General features: G+C 43.5%; 1 protein-coding gene across 1 annotated transcript; it reads right to left on the bottom strand.

Annotated features, from left to right (window-relative positions):
* Nucleotides 1-1,045: 1,045 nt before the first annotated feature.
* Nucleotides 1,046-15,258, bottom strand: bckdk (branched chain ketoacid dehydrogenase kinase). Its single transcript, XM_080013414.1, has 11 exons — nt 14,841-15,258; nt 12,248-12,316; nt 11,581-11,691; nt 10,648-10,695; nt 9,820-9,939; nt 9,269-9,367; nt 9,017-9,090; nt 7,231-7,359; nt 5,090-5,179; nt 4,399-4,554; nt 1,046-3,432 (listed from the first exon to the last, which is right to left on the bottom strand). The coding sequence occupies exons 1-11, from the start codon at nt 15,144-15,146 to the stop codon at nt 3,288-3,290; spliced, it is 1,347 nt and encodes a 448-aa protein (XP_079869540.1). The 5' UTR covers nt 15,147-15,258; the 3' UTR covers nt 1,046-3,287.
* Between the last annotated feature and the right edge of the window lie 3,339 nt (nt 15,259-18,597).

Here is an 18,597-nt window from a genome sequence, read left to right as displayed (position 1 = left end):
TATTATCATAATTATTGGTTTTATTATGGCATATTAGCTGGTGACGAAAGCCTGGCGAACGGTTCGTCCGTAGCGAACGCATTTTTGTAAACGACTCGGTCACTCCGGCAGAAGAGGCGAATGCGCGGTTCACAAACTGAACATGGTTTGCTGAAATGTGAAAGTGTTGCGTAACTTGGCGCGATCCGCATGGAGTGCCAAAACAATTTGGCACAGCGGAAAGAGGGAAATGTTGTTTATTTCGTGGGATCTCCTGGTCACACCTGGGAGCCCGACCGACTCTTCATCGTTCGCCGGCCCGTTCAGCCTTTACTGGGTGACTCCCCCAGAACCGAATCCCGAAAAGGGTCGAACCACCCTCGCCTTTTCCACGTGGAACGGCGACAGGTGTGTCCGCACAGGTAACGGTAACTCGTGTGGGAAATGTGGACGTCGACACCGGACGTCATACCGGCACCGTATCCATAGCAACGCGAGAATGAAGCACACACTCGTTGGTTGTGTTTTTTTTTTTTTTTGTAATACTACTGCTGCTACTACCACGAATAATAATAATAATAATAATAATAATAATCTTTATTTGTATATAATATTAAGCCTGTCCCACGAATTCATCTGACAATCACAATGCCTGATGAACGCACTTTGAGTTAGTTGAATTTATTACTTATATAATGAACATAAACATGTATTTTTTTTTAATGGTGTATTGTTTATTTCTAGGTATACTGCTATTTTTTTTTTTTATTGCATATTTGTTCCGATGCGCGCTGCTCTAACAACCGCCTTCTTTGTCAATTTCTGTCAAATAGATTTAGTCTAAAACTGTCCATCCATCGTTCCATTTTTTTTTTTTTTTTTTTATTTAATTTATTTATTTTTATTAGGAGAGCACGCCGGGATTGCCGTGACGTCACTGGCCGCACACGCACGCACGCGCACACACGCGCACACACACACACACACACACACCTCCACACACACCTCCACATGTGGCACACCATCAAAAGCAGATGTTTCAAAACAAGCAATGATCACGCTGCTATTGAAGCCTAACGATGTAGTTTAATGCCTACGAAGTCCTCAATAAAACCAGAGAAATGTTGGGAAAGGAAAATCAACAATCATGTAGAATCACACAAACAAACAAACAAACAAAAAAAAAAAAAGTCTGTGGCAGTGCGAGGAATCAGTCCAACATTTTGGCCTTGGACTTGAAAGACACTGAAATTATATTTGTGTGTTTGTCTTCAACCGTTAAAAAAATTAAAATCAAATCAAAAAATAAACAATCATCTCGACGGAAAAAAAAAAAATAATAATAATAACGTCGACCGGCAGAGGGCGCGGAGTGCCCATGAAACGCTTCCCTGATTCCACCTCATCCTACAAGGCTGGGGCAGCTGGTTGTAGCCGTAGTTCAACGAAAAGATTTCAGGATGAAGAAGAAGAAAAGTTTCAAAATGTTCAAAAGTGTTGAATCCCGCGTTCCACTGCTGTGAAAGCGGCCCCCGAGCCCCCCAGCTGAAGGCGTACGTTTGTCATGCTCTACAGTCCGTCAGTCCTTCTACCTTCAGAGACATAGGAAAGGCATCAAGTATCATAAGCAGCCCAACGGTTAATTCAGAGTCAGGAAACGCGTGCAGACCCTTCTCGCCCGGGTGCTTTAAAGCATCTTTGAACGATTGATGCAAAAAAAACCCAAAAACAATATTACCCTGTCTTTTATCCTTTTTATATAAGTTCGATAACATTATGGCTGCTCTCACGTCCTGTTGGTGCTAAGCATGTATATACATCTCAAGAGGGACACACTTCAACTGAAGGAGTACAAATTGCTTCAATTATTTAATTTGGTAGCGTCATGCCCTAGCAATTCCTCGTTTCTCTGAAAAGCCTTAACGCAAATATAACTACGATTTACAACCTTGTTATCCCCCCCCACCCCCTGTTTTTTTTTTTTTTTTTGGTGTTGTTTTTTTTAAGAGTAGATTGATCTGGAGGACCTGGAGTGTGTTTTCGTCTTGTAACGCCCTCCCGGAATGTAATTTGGAACATGTGCCTTTTGATGGAGGTCAAACGATCACAAAAAAGTTAAATTCCCATTTTAAATATACATATTAAAAAAAAAAAAAAAAAAAAAAGAAACAATCCTGAGGTGCTCTCCTCGATAAATAAGAAATGTTTTCGATTTTTATTTTTTATTTTTTGTATAATTGTACACTGAAAAAAATAAAAATAAAGAGCTGACTGTTGAAAGCACTTATCATTTTGAAAGCGACGACCTTCGCCAATGTACAAAAACAAGACGAGATGTTCGACGTGGAAAGGAGGGACGTGGTGTCAATGGTGTGATTGGATAAAGGCAACGAAGAGACATGGAGAAGGTTTTGCTGTTAAGGCAACTGAATATTTCCGTTTCCAGCCCCAGCCGAGTGCCCCAACTGAGTTCTGCTGCTTTTCCATTAAAAAAGGCCCGTCGTGGGTGGCTTTGCTTTCAATCGTGATTTTAATACATGTGTTCAGGACTGCTTTGTGTTACCATCATGTCTTCTATGATGTACGGCAGGGTTATGGGAGAAATACGTCGTTTACTGCAACCACACCGTGAGTTGTAAGATACGCCCACAAAAAAAAAAATAAAAAAAAATAAAAATTGAAGATTTTGGTGTGGACGCAAATATAATGGCACGAACAGATTGAGGCAGACAATCATGAAGACAAAAAAATAATAATAATAATAATTAATAATAATCTTGCTACGATGACGACTGGATGCTAGAGTATTGCGGGGATTCGGGTGCCGCAGTGTTTCAATATTGTGAACACAAGCCCCTCCAACCAAAAAAAAAAAAATTTTAAAAATTCAATAAAATACAGTTTGAAAGAGTTACTGGAGTGTAGTAAGCAAAATCTCATATTTGATGCCATTTTTTTTTTTTTCTCCTTGGAAAGGAGGAAATTAGTTCCTATTCTAAAGAAGAAGGGACAGCATGAGTAGCTTAGAAAAGGTAGTTTACAAGTGGAGCAAATGAATATCTTCATGGCTGGAATACTTTTTTTTCTGGATACCGTGCGGTATGAAATGTGGTTTGTGAAACGCGCCCTCAAGTTCTCCGCTGTTGAACTTAGTCCCAGGCAGGACATGCAGAAAAAAAAACAAAAAAACAAAACAAAAGTATGCCCTCTGAGTGCTCCCAGTTGGTCATCCTGATTCCCTTAAAAAAAAAAAAAAAAAAAAAGGCTCTTGAAAGGGGCGGGGCCCGTTTTGTTTTTTTCCCTCCCCTTCAGACGCGGAAGCTCTCCCCCTTCCCGTCGATGTGACGCAGGCGCAGGTAGACGTCGGTTCCGATGCCTTGCATGGACTGGATGGACAGCGAGCCGCCCAGGTACTCTGCGTAGGCCCTGGAGGTGGGGAGGCCGAAGCCAAATCTGCCCAGACGCAAAGAGAGACGCAGAGTTAGAGATTTCAGGACCGGCTGGATCCTCTGACTTTCTAACCTTTTTTTTTTCCTCTACGTTTTGGTTATTTTTGGGTTGTTCTCTTTAGCTGTTGTGGTGTCTAGGGTCGTTTGGTGGACCAGCCCAGCCAGCGATCGCTGGTTGGTGACTGCTGCTGACTGCTCTGGTATGTTGTATTCGGCCTCCACTGAACCGGTGTTTCAGAAAATCTGCAATTTCAGGAGGGCCGTTTTCACTCAATTTCAGTACGGGATTTATCGATTTCTGCTGATGACATTATTTTCGTTGTAAATAAACTGGACAATAAATGATATAGAAAGGTTAGAAAACAGCCACTTCAGCCTCGGCTGAAGTAGTTCTAAATATTTAGGAGTTTATCTTGGAGAGGAAAAGACAGTTACGAGGTCCAAAGCTCCTTTTTGCGGCATCGCAGGAACAAGAAACAACCTCTCACTGCTACACTGAATGCAAACAACTTGAACCCTTTATTTGTCAACTGCTAAATGTCTTGCAGGCAATAGCAAACATGTCTATGTACAAAAGTAGGACAACATGCTGCAGTGCAGGTCGGATAGGGCATCAGCTGTTCTGTTTGTTGATTTGGCTGAGGCCAGCGTCTGGTGTAGATTACAGGTTTCACAAAATGATTTGGCCCCACCAGTGGTGTCACTCATGTCATTTTCTCCGTCGTGGAGGAAAAACATATTTTGACCTCCACTTTAAATTGGTAGCATGAGTGTAATTTTTTATTTTTTTTTTGAAGGTACTTCCAGTCACCCTAGGTTTGCTTTAGGTTTCCTTTGTTTTGTTCACGCAAGTGGATCGCAGTACGCTTTGAAATATGTCGGAAGGAAGAAACCTCTCTGATCTACAGGCCCCGCAGTGCGGAATAAGAGAAGCACCGCAAACACAGGCGCGCCGAGGAGGGGGGCTTACCCGTGCATGGGGCCCGACTGGGGTCCGCTGTTGGTGATGGTGTTGAAGATGTTGTTCATGCGGGGGTCCTGGGTGCTCTCCTCAGCCGTGCTGAAGTGGTAGTCCATCACCTTGTCGATGATGTTGTGGGAGATGCCGCCACCGCGGTCTGATATCCTGACATCACGGGCACAACACGCGTCAGCACCAAGAGAGCAAAGCGACAAAAAAAACCCAAACACACTCAACCCTCACGAGCTAGATTGTAAACAAATATAAATTGACCGCCATAGTTTAATTATAATTCACCTTATTTTGAGAAAACTATCCTGTCTTCAACTATCCTACTTCGTTGAAGACATTAGCGAATAGAGAACTGTAAGGACCTCTTAAAGTGAAATAAGTCACTTTCTCAAAGAAAAGAGCAGATATTACTTTTTCAAGAATACAGAACTCTTCCAAAAGATTTTTCTTCCCACCTTAAGAAATCTAATCAAGTCAAAGTGTCCTAGCCAACTGGCAGACAATTTAGCTTTATCTAAGCATTGAATCATTTCGTTTCTTCTTTAATTGTTTTTTTTTTTTTTTGCAGCGGAAACAACCGTCACGGGAACCTCCATTTCGAAAAGGACGGACCGGGCCGCCTTTAGAGGCCAGAATTGACTTCCTGGCCTTTGCTGAAGAAGACAAGTGAGGAGAATCTGTTGCTCACCGGATGACAAAGTCTGTTTCGTTATTGGCGATGGTCACCACCACATCTGGCACATTATATGGCGTGTCCAGGTGACTCTCCATAGTGGCCCTGCACAGTGAAAAAAAATGCATGTTCAAAGCGGGGAATACTGCTTACCCCAGAACTAAGTATTCAAGTATAAGTATGGTGTGCCAAGAGTCCCCTGCGACTGCATCAGAGGTTACACAGGTATATCTGTGCATTTTCAATTCCGACGGCCAGCTTGTCATATCTTACCACAAACAAAGAACTTCACGAAAAAATAATGTGATTACGTAAAGCCCCTTTCCCACATGGAATCCGTATGGAATGCTGAATAAAAAAAAATATCCGGCAAACGCAGTTAGAAGTCATTCACACGTTGGCCTACTTTGCGGAAAAGTTCCATATGGAGTCTGAAAAAATAATAAAATCGAAGAATATAACGACCTGTCTCCATAGAGACTGGACGCGTTTCAGTTTCTCGTCTTGTAGTCAGGCGCCACGGTTCGGACTCGCTTTTTTCGGAATGTTTTTTTCTTTTGCTCCGGAAAACGAATCATTTTTTAAATATTTGCACAAAATAAATATTGGTAAAAACCCCCCATTTGTGCTTTATTTGGATGTGGCTCCACCCCTGTTTTACAGAAAGTTTACGGCTTCCATTCACCCCACACACTTCTATTCACAGCTGTACCGGCAATTTGCCAGAAATTATACTAGGCCGAGAGTGGGTTATATTTACGGACTTTACGAATTTACGACTTTTACGGAACATCGAGACCGGCTTCCATTCCCACATGACGCCAATACGGAACACTGCCGGTAGATTTTCGGCTTTTGGTGCAGGTGGGAAAGGGGCTTCTGTAATAAACAACTGGTGAACCCTGAACATCAGCATGCTCAGCATACTGGCAGTGTATTCACAGCGACCCAGTAAGGGAATGCTCAAATGCTGACCTTTTCCTATCAAAGCTGATCATACATGTATGGTACAACCCAGACAGCATCACTATTATAGCATTGGAATATGCTGGGAAATTAAATACCAAACTTCGATAACTAAGTAGTTTATATATTCAGTGAGAGCATCGTGGAAGACAGATCTTCCATTTTCAATCAACATTGTATGAATCATCTTCTACTTAGAGCTGATTAATTGAAACTTAAACTGGAGAAAGCTTGGGTTGGGCAAATCTGTCAGGGCAGAGAAAGAAAGGAAAATCTAGCTTTACCTGATGCATTGTTTTGTTTATTCCTTGCAGCAAAAAGTCTCCTTTAAAATACCTATCACTCCTTTATGTAACCATATTCTCCCCCTGAATGAGGGGAGACGGCTTTGCAGCCCTCAACGGCTGCCAGAGAAATTCTCATTGCAACGTACAGCTGACCTACTGTACTTTCCAAAAGTCCAGCCATGCTTGCACATCGAGCTACTTCCTTGTCAAAATGTCGCATAAAGAGGTGAGGTCACCAAAGCCCTCTGTCAGAGATCTACGAGCAGATTAGGAAACAAACAAAAAAAAAAAACCGCAAACAAAAAGACTGAGATTCTCTCATCGAGTGCAGGGGCCAGGCCGGGGTGGCGCTGCGCATTCCATCACAGGTCTGTTACACAATGTGTGATTAATAAAAGCTGGCTGTCGTGGGCGCCAGGGCCGCTCCAAACTTCAGCGATGGAACTCAACAGCTCATATTAGATGCGAAACACTGCTCATTGTTCTCTGGAAATAACACCAACAAATTATATTTTTAACGGAGTAAATACCCCATTCCCTGTAATGCATTCGTAAAAATCTTGAAACAAAAAGTTCCAAACAATCAAGCTATTGTTAAAACAGCACTTGGCAAAAGAGTGACATACGGTTGTCCAAGATGGCATTCTTTCAGGAATGAGTATGTCAGCTGACTTGGAGTGTATTCATGTAGCTTATTGGCATGTTTTTCATAAGATATGACGCTAGGACCTATCTTATTGTCATCATAGAGAGCAAGATGAATTAAAAGCTGGTCGTCCACACAAAGATATATGACGTTGAATCCAAAAAGTATCCAGTATGGACGTTTAATCTTCACGTCTCCCAGCGTGGCCATTGTGACTGTAGACAGGGAGATAAATCGTTTTTAATCGTATTGATTACCTCATAGCGTTCTTTAACAGCTCGGGCAGGATGTAGTCCAGGGGCAGAAGGATGAAGGGGAAGCGTGCTGCCACGTGGCCGTTGATGCGGACTCTGGGAGAGCTACCATACTGATGCTCACACAGGCGGCTGTACGGAGAGACAGATGTTGGAGGGAACTTACCAAATATAATAAAATTCATCCATTCTGAAGGCAACTTTGGTGCACGGTCCCAAGTAAGAAAAAAAATAAAAATAAAAACATAATTACATTCCAGACCAGCTTAATGTTGTAAAGGTTTATTTGACATTATCTAGACAAGTGCGTATCAATCCCACAGTCGGAATGCGGGAAAAAAAATTAAGATTTTGAAGATTGCGAAAAAGTACTCCCATGTTCTAAGAACTATAAATGGTTGGCTCGCTTTGTGACACGCATTGGAAGTGATGGGCGATTGCTGTTCTATTTATGTTGGCCAAAATTGATCCGCACACACAAGTCAGATGTGAAGTTCAAAGTCTACTAATTACTTTGTGACACGGAGACAAAATAGTATATGCAAACAGCTCATTCCGGTTTGTTGATTTCATTAACACGGTCGTTGTGAACTCCAGTTTAGACATAAAAGGCAAAGTTTTTATTGGTATTTATGTGCAATTTCTTTTTAGAGAATCTTGCGATGAGGGAGAGTAATTACACATTGTGACTCGGTTCCAGAGTCAAGTAAGTAGTTCTCTGTAATAAAATGCTGAGCGGGACATACAGTAACTTCAACCCCACTCGCCTGTCTCTGCATAGAACGGGCAGACAAACCAGCTAATTTTCAGCACTTTGGTTGGTATAACTGCCATGAACAGCAATTCCTCCTCAGGGTAAATAAGCTCCGAGGCTGTGCGTGTTTGCTGTTTAAGACTTAAACCATATGCAAGCTTTGCAAAACAAAGGTGAGGTATTAAGGCGCCAGCTGTACCAGTCCTTGTTTGACTTCTTTTGAAGTTGCTGAGGAATTGTAGAAAAAGAATGCTCCTACCATTTTTATCGACGCAACAGTATTTTTTATTTTTTTGTAAGAAATGTTGCCATTTGTATCAGGGCTGCATTTCTTTTATCTAATTATTGTAAAAAAAAGGACTAAACTGCCAGTTAAATTTTCCATTACATGCTCGGTACCAAGGCACACTCAACTCTTGCATCTGAAGTATATGTTAAGAGGGTTCATGCTCTAAAAATCTGAGAAGAGGTATGTTAGGTCTGATGCGTACTGTTAAGTATTTTTTGATAGACTTGTTATTGTAACGTGAACTTTAAGCAAATTTATTCGAGGGTACCATTTTTTGATTGCGTGTGTGTGTGTAATATTTTCTTCTTTTTTGGGATTGGGAATCAACTCGAGAATCGTGATGAAACGAGAACCCATTTTTAATCGAATCCTGACCCCAAGAATCGAAATCGAATCGTGAGATTCCAAAGGTTCCCACCCCTATCCCACAGTGGCCCCAGAACATGGAGTCATCCTTAATGTGGAGGCATGTCACTGCACAGACTAGAAACCTAAACCATTCCGGAAAGTGAAAGTCACCAATGCCCCAAAAGTATGCTGATAAGATAAGGAGAAGATTAGTGAGAAAAGTGGCACACATACACTCCACGGTGTCTGCCATTGGAGCATGCGTCAAATCTTATCAGCTAAAAGCTTTGATCTAGCAGACGGAAATGGAGGCATCAGAGTGCTGGTATAAGCGTACAATAACAATGGAAGGTCATCTACTGATAGGCAAATCAAAGTGTGCAAAACGCCACACTCACCTTGCAAAGTCCACCCACTTCTCGATAATCTTTTTTGGCGAAAGGCGTCTGCAGATGATCCCTACGAAGTCGGGCTGGGGGGGGGGGGGGGGGGGGGTAGCATTAGAATGTTGTTTTAATACCTACATCACTTGGTATATGAAAAGAAAACATTCACCCTGGCATTGTGATATGCACAAGACGAGCATCTATTGGTCTAACAAACTCCAACAATGCAAAGACACACTTGATTAAGGAGAGTGCTGGACGTACGTTCTCTTCATGAAAGGAAAGATGATGTGTGGCCAACATACGGATCCCCAGGCGGGAGCAGAGGGTGGTGTCCAGGAAGTTGCGGATGATGGTCTCATCCTTTTAACACCAGCACAGCGCATAGCAGTAGGTGAGTTTATTTTGTTCAAGTTCGGTTTCAGAATTGTTTTGACACTTTATATGACAGCTCACTATTTTAGACTCCGCAGCAGCAGACTGCGTCGTGCAGAGGTCAACGAGGCAAATGCCGCCCTGCGATCGCACAACTTTGTGTGTCAAAGTTCACCGGGCATGGAACTCCAAGCGCGGAACTTTGCAGTACATTTACTTACTGGAAAGGGGTGTAGTGTATCGCACGTTCTCTAATAGACATTCGCCAAATAAACTGTTGAAAGTGAAACGAGCAGAAGCATGGGTTTGCTATTTTTTATAACCTAGGGCAGGCCTGATCCAAATGTTGGTTCCCACAAGACGAGGTAATTCAAGGAAAAGCAACGATGGCAGTCTTTGACTCCGTATTGTGTTTTTCTTTTTTCCTTTCCATTTTTTACCTGGATGTGTTTGCGACACTCCCTGAAGCCTTCAGCAAGATTTGTGACCACGTCTTTGTGGTCATCCAGGAGCTGCTGCACCAGCTTGCTGAAACGGGCTTCCGTTTCCTGGTCCTTGATCTGTTAAAAGTCGGCAGACAGCCAATCACATCCAATCCAATGCCCGACCACCTTTTGTAAAAGGGCCAATAAAAACCTTTCAAATATTAATAAATACATAAATAAAAGAAGGAAAGAAAAGCCACTGGTTCTAAACTAAATGCGACCCCCCCCCAAATAGCCCTGCACACTAAACTTATTTTGTTAGAAAACACAAACCATGTGGAAAATCACAAATTTATAGGCTGGTAAAATTACAAGATAATTCGAGTTCCTGTATAAATTTATGTGAAAACATCATTTTGCAGAAGCAGTATCTATGTAAGAGATTTGACCCAGAGGGAAAAACCTCCAAAAATGTATTTGTTTATTTTAGGTGTTACATTGTTTTGGAAATTGATGAGAGGTGTTGTGAAGAACAAAAAAGTTGTGCAAGTGAGGGTGTGGCGAGTAAATTGTACTTAAATAAATAATAATTTTAAAAAAACGTGTGTGTGGGGGGGGGGGTCACTCGCACAATTGAACTGTGAGAACAGAACATTTTGGGAACATGCCATGAACTGATTCAAAGCCACTGGCATCAGACGCCACATGTTGGTCAGTCTGACAACTCCTCCGGTTACACCCAGTCGTTTATAAATAAGATGACTCCCCAAAGGACAGACGGGAAACGTGACGCTAGAGTTCTGTGTACACGTGTGAGAGGGCGTGTGTGTGTAAGTCACTCACTGAGGGAAAGTCACTCAGCATGTGGTAGGCCCGGATGTAGAGCTCATGCTATAGGAGAGAGGGAGACATTTTGTAAGAATTCCATCTATCCACTTCCGCCTATAGCATCCATGCAGCCAACCCCCTCCCCTCCAGCCCTCTAAGGCCTCAGCACTAAACCAGCAAGTGCACATGTGACTTGCACACAGGAAAACCCCCCCCCCAAAAAAAAAAAACCTTAGGAGCGGCTGCAAGGTCAACCTTGAAATCCAATCAATTCAGATCCACTTTTGTTTTATTTTTTTTTGTGATTTTGCCCCACAACAGTGGTTGTGTTTTAATTAATTATGATACTACTACTGATATTATTAAAGGTTTAGGCATAATTCCATATAATCAAAACACTAAATTGTAGTTCATTAAAATAAACTTGAAAAACATGATTTTACTGGGGGGGGATTCAAAGCAGTCTGGGTTCATTACAGATATATACATATTTTTTTACAGAATTAGAGCTCTGTGTTGTTCCTGTGTTGTGGGGAGGGAAGGAGGGAGGAGGGAAATCTGGGTGAAAGTTCGCCCAGAGAGGAGACGTGCGGAAAGAGGAATTGGGTTATGAAACCCAGGCCCCAGTAGGAGGAGAGAAACAATGTCCCCGCTAACAGTTCCAGCGATCAGTAAAGAACGCGTCAAGACAAAACAGAACAAAACAAAAAGCTGCCTTCTCAGCAACTTTTTCACAGCAGCCATTTTGAGGGACTGCGAGCATTGAGTGTAACAAAGTGCTTAGAAGAACATCTTGGATGAAGGGGTGGTTAAATATATTCATGGTGACAAACACGAGATGTACAGACACATTGTCACTGTGTGGACTTTTGTTTTTAATGGTTCACGGGTATCTTTAGTGGCCATAGAGGCCATTTGACCGATAGTTGGGGGTCGTTCTTTACTCACCACTTTCAGAATGGTGGGGTTGCAGCCGATGATGAAGGGGAGGTTTCGGAAGCCCTTGATGCGATGTGCGATGCGCACGGGTAGCTCCTTGTGCAGGTACTTTGCACTGCTCTGCGATTGAACGTGTACACACATATTAATATGCACAGGGGTTGACAAAATGAAATAGCACTTTGTCAAAAGGGGCTTTCGACATTTTAAACATGTCATCAGATGTTAGAATCTTGGTTCTTAGAGCAATATGGAAGGAGAACATTAACATTAACTGTTAATGTTTTTAAGCTGGATACAAGTAATTTCCACACACATTTACCGGTCACGTTTCGAGCTGCACTTGTGAAACAATTTTTTTACACTCTATTGAGTGAAGTAAAGACGCAACACATCCCATGCTTGTGTGAACAGAGACTCGAGAGTGCAATGCAGGAACTTGTTTGTATTTACTTCAGCGATAAAGTTGCTTCACCCGGCTAGCTTTGTTTGCAGTCTGAGCAACACCATGACTTGGACCAACAGGGTAGTTTCTTACATATAGAGTGAGTGCACTTGGATTAAAAGGTATTTTTCAGGGCGATATCGTCAGCTGTGGTTTTGGCTATGCTTCTGTGGCATCATACATTAATACAATGAGAGCCAAATCTATACAAATTCATCATCAGATATTTACCAAGATGTGGTGTCCGTCCGGAGACTTCCCAGCATACAGCAGTGTGGCTGGGGTCAGACGCACCGAGGCCTGTTTAGAAGCATATATTGTATGTCAAAAACAAAAGCTGGCAATGTCTTATATTGGAGCAGTAGACAAACAACCCCAGGGTGAAGTCAACGCCCAAAACACACACACACACACACACACACACACACACACACACACACACACACACACACACACACACACACACACACACACACACACACACACACACACACACACACACACACACACACACACACCTAAAATAATAAAACGTAAAAGAAAGTTTAACCAAGTTCAACTTAAGTGGCCAAGTTACTGCAAAATAGATAACTTCACTGAGCATAAACAACATTAAGCAACCCAGTCTTAATCGAAATAAATTGCAGCCCAGAATAGGCTTGGGCAATCGTGCAGAATTCCAATCAGTGAACACGTGCTCGCAAGCTTATACATGTCGCAAATGCAGTCTCCTTGTTCCAGATGTGCAGGATTTACTATTTACAAGTAAAGTTTAGTAAAGTTTTTACTAAATTAAGTCCCATAGCAACGGAAACAACGGGGAGACGTGCGTACGAACAGCAAGGAGTAAGGACTTGATCAGACCCTTAACTCAGTTGTTTCATACATGTAGGAAACAAACCAAAATGAATAGATGTTAAATAAAAAGACAGACACGGGAGCCTGTGTGCATCGCTGTCTGGAGGAGAAACAAAAAAAAAAAAAACTCTGTTCCAATTCTCTGAGTTAGGTTTACATTATTCATTTTCCATACAAGTAAGGAAACAAAATAAGTCAAAATCTTTATGAGATTATATTATATATTGCTATATTATTATCACAAGATTTGCATATTGAGCGGCAGGTACTTGCAGGGGGTACTTCTTATCGGGCGCATTTTATTAAAAAAAAAAAAAAATTTAATTAATGGGCATCAAGGTAGTGGATTGTCTGGGCAAGATGTATCCATGAGGAATTCCTCATGAACCTCGGCACACCTGCCATGGCGGCACAGCGGCTATGCTGTGCTGCATCCGTTTACCCAGACCAGCAAAATGCTTAGAATCGGCGCTGGGGGTCCATGTGCCTTCACTTATTTTTTTGAGCACCTGCCCCTCAATGTCTCTGTATGGGACTGTAGAGCGGGGAAGTGAGATCCGATCACCAGTGGTAACTCGACAGCTCTGAGCGGAGAGGGGGAGAGCCTCTGCCCCCTCTCTCCCTCCCTCTCCGCTACAGTTTCAGAACATGGTAAATTGCACTTACATTGTTTTAATTCTTTGATTTTTCCTGGTGGAAAAACAAACAAAAACCGTCTGTCATCAATGACAATCGCGATGGATGGAGATGATCGCTGATGGACGATTTAATGGTTGATCGGCCCAAGCCTAGCCCAGAACCCTCAAAGCGAAACAAATGTAAGCATTGTCAAACTTAAGAGTGTGAAATGGAAAGCCTTGTGTTTGCAATTTGATATATTGTTCTTTGATAGAGGAAAAAGTGGTTTCCCTCTCAAAATGCAGGGAGAATTGTTATTGTCAATCTGCTTCGCTGCTTGATTGTGCTTCATATCACAGAGCCGCAACGTCATATCGTCTCGCCCCTGCCCAGGTATAAAAGCCAACTGCTTGTAATGAGTTGCTCAACTGTTTTGACGACGCTCAACTCGAGTTCTCATTCAGCAATCGTTGTCTCTGTGAGATGTTAGGTGCGTCGTTACCACTTGTGAGACAATGTACCAGCCGCCCACACCAAAACTAGCTCCAATGCCAGCAAATTCAAGGAAAATGCAATGACAACCTTTTCTTGATACAGTTTTAACATTGCAAATCTAGTATCCTATCTGGAATACACACATACATACATATACACACAAATAAATATACACACACACATTAAAAAAAAATTATATATATAGCAAAGTTATATCCACTCCCACTAGAACTGTGTTTAAATAAAAATAAAACACTGCTGATAAAACACTGTCCTCACGGTTTCATGCCAACTGTGTGCGTCTCTCGGTGGAACCTGACTGTTAGCGACAAGTTCTAGTAGACCGCAATAATAAGCAGAGGCTATACATGTCTGGTGGTTTTAGGGGTGATCTGGTGGTGTGCCGAGGGATAATTTCATTGTTTTGAAAAAAATATATATATATATTTAAATAAACAAACAAAACGCTGGCTTAGAAAGCGAGTGGACAGCGGAAGAATAAGGTCAACGTGTGAGACCTGGGGTTAAAATTGAGTTTAATCACTGAACCTGAAGACGCGGGTGGGGTCTGACTGTTTATATCACGACAAGGCAAATCATTACCCGCGAGAGTCAAGACGGATGCGGCGTGCGGTGCCGACACCCCCGTCTCTCTCACCTCTCCAGCTGCCATGCCTGACAGCTTCAGGGGCTCCTTCCACCAGCACCGAGTAACAACCTCCCTCCGCCGACTACGCGGTCACGTTAGCGCAGCGCTAATTAAGCTAGCCCGGCCCCGGCGCCTCCCCGGCGTTACGTTCGAAACCACGCCGGGAATCGACGCCTTATCTCCCCTTCGTCTACTTTGCTTTACCTTCTCCGCTGAAGCGTCGATGGCGGACTGGTTGTAAAACGACGTAACGGTCTTGGACCGCTCTCGCGCCAGCTCCGAGTAGCCCTGTGCGGAGGACGTGGAGCGGAACCTGGCGCTCAGCGCCGTGGACGTCCGCGCGGTGGTGGTGGCCGCCGCCGCCGTTGCTGCTGTTGTTGTTGTTGTTGTTGTTGTTGTTTTCGCCGTTGCACCGGCGGTCCAGAGCCCCCGCGCCGCCGGGCCGGCCCTGCGCGCACCGCGGCCCAGCATCTCCAGGGCTAGAGTCGTCGCCGTCACCCCGCGACGCATTCCCCCCCGCCTCGGCACGTTCGCGTTCGACAGACGCGGGGGAGGGCCGAAAAGGACCGCGGCTCGGGAAACGGGCGACCGCGCTGCTTCGACCTCCGCGCACAAAGGCACGTCCCCCAGCACGGCCGCACTCCGGAGGCTGCGGGGTTTTGTTCGAGGACGCGGCGACCCAACCAATCACCGGACGGGGATTCGAGGGGGGGGGGGACCGTACGACGACACGCCCCTTTGATTTACGAGCGTATTGCGCGACTTTGACGGGTCCCGCGGCTCTTAAGGGGGCGGCGGCTGAGGAGTCGGCTCCGCGTTCGAATTTTCCCGTCCCACCTTAAACGACGCGACTCGGGCGCCCGGCTCCGTGTGCAGCGGAGCGGGGGGGACGTCCATTCGCAGGCTGGCCCGGGTGGCCCTGGGTTCCCGATCCACGGACAGCGGATGGGATTTTTCCATTCGATTTCTGGATTATTGCAGAAAAATAAGCTCTGTAATGAGTTCATGATACTTACACGTTTAGTTCAGCAAGATAATCTCCACAAATGAACACCGCTTTCGTGATTGTTGAAGCGCGAATGCAATCGCCACAAGTATAAAGCTAACGCCAGGCTGTATTAATAATAATAATAATAATAATAATAATAATAATAATAATAAAGCTTTATTTATAAAACACCTTCAGAAACAGGGTTTACAAAGTGCGTTGACAGAGAAATAAGTAAATAAGAGTGTTAAAAGCGTAAAAGGCAAAGGAACATTAATAAACAGTAACCAATCCCGCCTGGGGCGCTGTTGGCACCGTGCTCTGGGCGGGTTATCTCCCAAACAGGAGCCTTTCTGTGTGGAGTTTGCATGTTCTCCCCGTGCTCACGTGGGGTTTCCTCCACCTCACGTCAGTAAGGACCCCCACCAAAAACACGCACCCATCATCGTCTGACCAGCGGCGGACACTTATCACCTGGTCCCCGGGCGCGTCCACGTATGCGGACGCCCACTGCTCCTGGCTGTGCCCCCGGAGGAAGGACAAGCCAGGATGGGTCAAACGCAGAGGATCCATTTCACCGGCCACCATCAAAAAGCATGTGCATGTGTGTGTGTGTGTGTGTGCAAGCATGTGTTGTAGTGTGGTGTGTTGCGTGACGAATAAAGACTGTTTCTTCTTTCTTTCTTCTAATTCATCTCGTGTAAAACCCATGTAGTTTCATGTAAAAATGGTGTTGACACAGTTTCAAAATTTGCTTAAATAACCGTCAATGACCCGACTAGCGTATATAGCTTGGTCAGGGGGGGGTGTCATTTCCTGCAAAAAAAAAAAAGTTTCAGAGCTCCTCACACATCTCTGCTGAGGCCTTTTATTTGACTTTTTGTCCTTGTGTGGGGGCGACAGTGGCCAGGGCAGTCAGACACCTGTCATTAAAAATGGGAGACGAGCTCCCCTGTGTAAATATCTGGATGAAAGACAGTTAAAGGCGAAGCAGCAGCATTGAAAAGCTCGGAAAAACGTACTCGTTGACGTAGTTAAAAACACAGAGGCGGACAGGATTGTTGTAATAAAAAACTGTGACACACACACACACAAAGATATCCTTTGTCTTAATGATTTCAGGGCTGAGTGTGTATGTTCTTGTATGGCTTGAGTGAGGTTAAAAGAACCTCGAAATCAGTAATACAAGTGTGGCTGGGGCAGCAGACATGTATGTTAAAATCACCTAAAATCCTAAAATTGTCATAATTTGACATAAAAGGAGATAGCAACTCGGCAAATTCTTGGTTAAAAACATTATTTGGTCTCGGCGGTCTATGAATTATTAAAATGATGTTCTTTTATGTGAAATGGGAGTGCTTTTAAAATCCTTTCTATAGATAACACAAACAATATGAAAACAATTATTTCATTTATTATATTGCGCGCAAATGAGGCAATTAACAGTACTGGTGTCTATAACCACATATCTGTTGTTACTTGAGTGGTTCACCTGTGCCAATGTGCCTTAAATGCACCTCCCTAATATTGTGTAGTTCCCCCTCGTGTTGCCAAAACAGTTGTGACCCGTGGGGGTATGGACGCCACAAGACCTCCGAAGGTGTCCTGTGGTATCTGGCAACAAGACATTAGCAGCAGATCCTCGCGACAAATAACCTCTTGAACTTGAAGTTGCGAAGTGGGGCCCACATGGATCGGGCTTGTTGTTCCAGCACCAAACTATACCTGAACAGTTTTTGCAGTGTGGCATGGCGCATTATCCTGCTAAAAGGGGCCACTGCCATCAGGGAATAACGTTGCCATGAAGGGGTATACTTGGTCTGAAACAATGTTTAGGTAGGTGGAGCGTGTCAAAGTAACATCCATGTGAATGCCAGGACCCAAGTTTCCCAGCAGAACATTGGCCAGAGAATCACACTGCCTCCGCCAGCTTGCCTTCTTCCCACAGTGCATCCTGGTGCCATCTCTTCCCCAGGTAAACGATGCACACGCACCACCCACATGATGTCAAAGAAAACGTGATTCATCAGACCAGGCCACCTCCTTCCATTGCTCCATGGTCCAGTTCTGACGCTCACGTGCACATTGTAGGTGCTTTCGGCGGTGGACAGCTTTCTATCATAGCAGCATTAATTTTTTCACCAATTTGTGCTGCAGTAGCTCTTCTGTGGGATCACACCGAAAGGGCTGGACTTCACTCCCCACGCGCATCAATGAGGCCATGGGCGCCCCATTTCTGAATTAACGCACAATATTATAAGTGACATCTGTTTTCATATTGTTTGTGTGAGAACTTTGTTTATCCTTCACTAAACAAGAGCCTGATACTCTATCACAATGAGGTTATGATAGAAAACAAATTATTCAATCAAGACAGTGAAGACATTATCAACGCAACGAATGACATTCGATTAAGGAGCTGTGAATATGGAGACAACTTCAGCCTCGCGTACAAGGGAGCAAAGTAAAGTAGTAAGTATCACACTAGCGCTTACATTTACTTGAAGTATTAAAGTACTTTTTCAGTGCTCTGATAAACAATAAGTTATACTTGATAAAGTGCTTACTATTGATTATTTTTTTTTATTTTTTTTACTGACTTTAATTAAAAGACTTGAGTCATTTTTCCCCACCACTGGACTTATCACATCTAACAAACACATTTATCAACACACAGGTTGCGTTCCGTAAGCATGACCGCTTAGTACTGCTGAAGAAATCAAACTACTATGTTGGAAAGGAACGGTCTAAAAATAGTTTTGTTTTTTTTTGTTAACATGTTTGTCTCAATCTAAGTATTACCTGGTTGTATCTGTTGTATTGACATGTTGATCTGCTCGATATGATCTACATTTATTAATTTTGTTTTTGTCCAAAGTGACTTCCATGAGAGGCTTACCACCGGAGCAACCTCAAAGTGAAGTGCCTGAGCACCCTGTCGCTAAATCTAACCAGATACGAGTGGCAAGGTAG

The sequence above is a fragment of the Zeus faber genome (assembly GCF_960531495.2).
Source record: "Zeus faber genome assembly, chromosome: 14".
NCBI classification, from domain to species: domain Eukaryota; kingdom Metazoa; phylum Chordata; class Actinopteri; order Zeiformes; family Zeidae; genus Zeus; species Zeus faber.
The sequence above is the reverse complement of the archived record's forward strand: the minus strand, read 5'-3'. Positions and strand labels throughout refer to the sequence as shown.

Excerpts from the sequence above, each read along its gene's own strand:
- bckdk (XM_080013414.1), bottom strand. The coding sequence starts at position 15,146 with ATGCGTCGCGGGGTGACGGCGACGACTCTAGCCCTGGAGATGCTGGGC. Across the intron at positions 10,696-11,580 it reads ACCCCACCATTCTGAAAGTG|CATGAGCTCTACATCCGGGC; the intron begins GTGAGTAAAGAA and ends TCTCTCCTATAG. Across the intron at positions 9,940-10,647 it reads TGCTGAGTGACTTTCCCTCA|ATCAAGGACCAGGAAACGGA; the intron begins GTGAGTGACTTA and ends GACTTTTAACAG.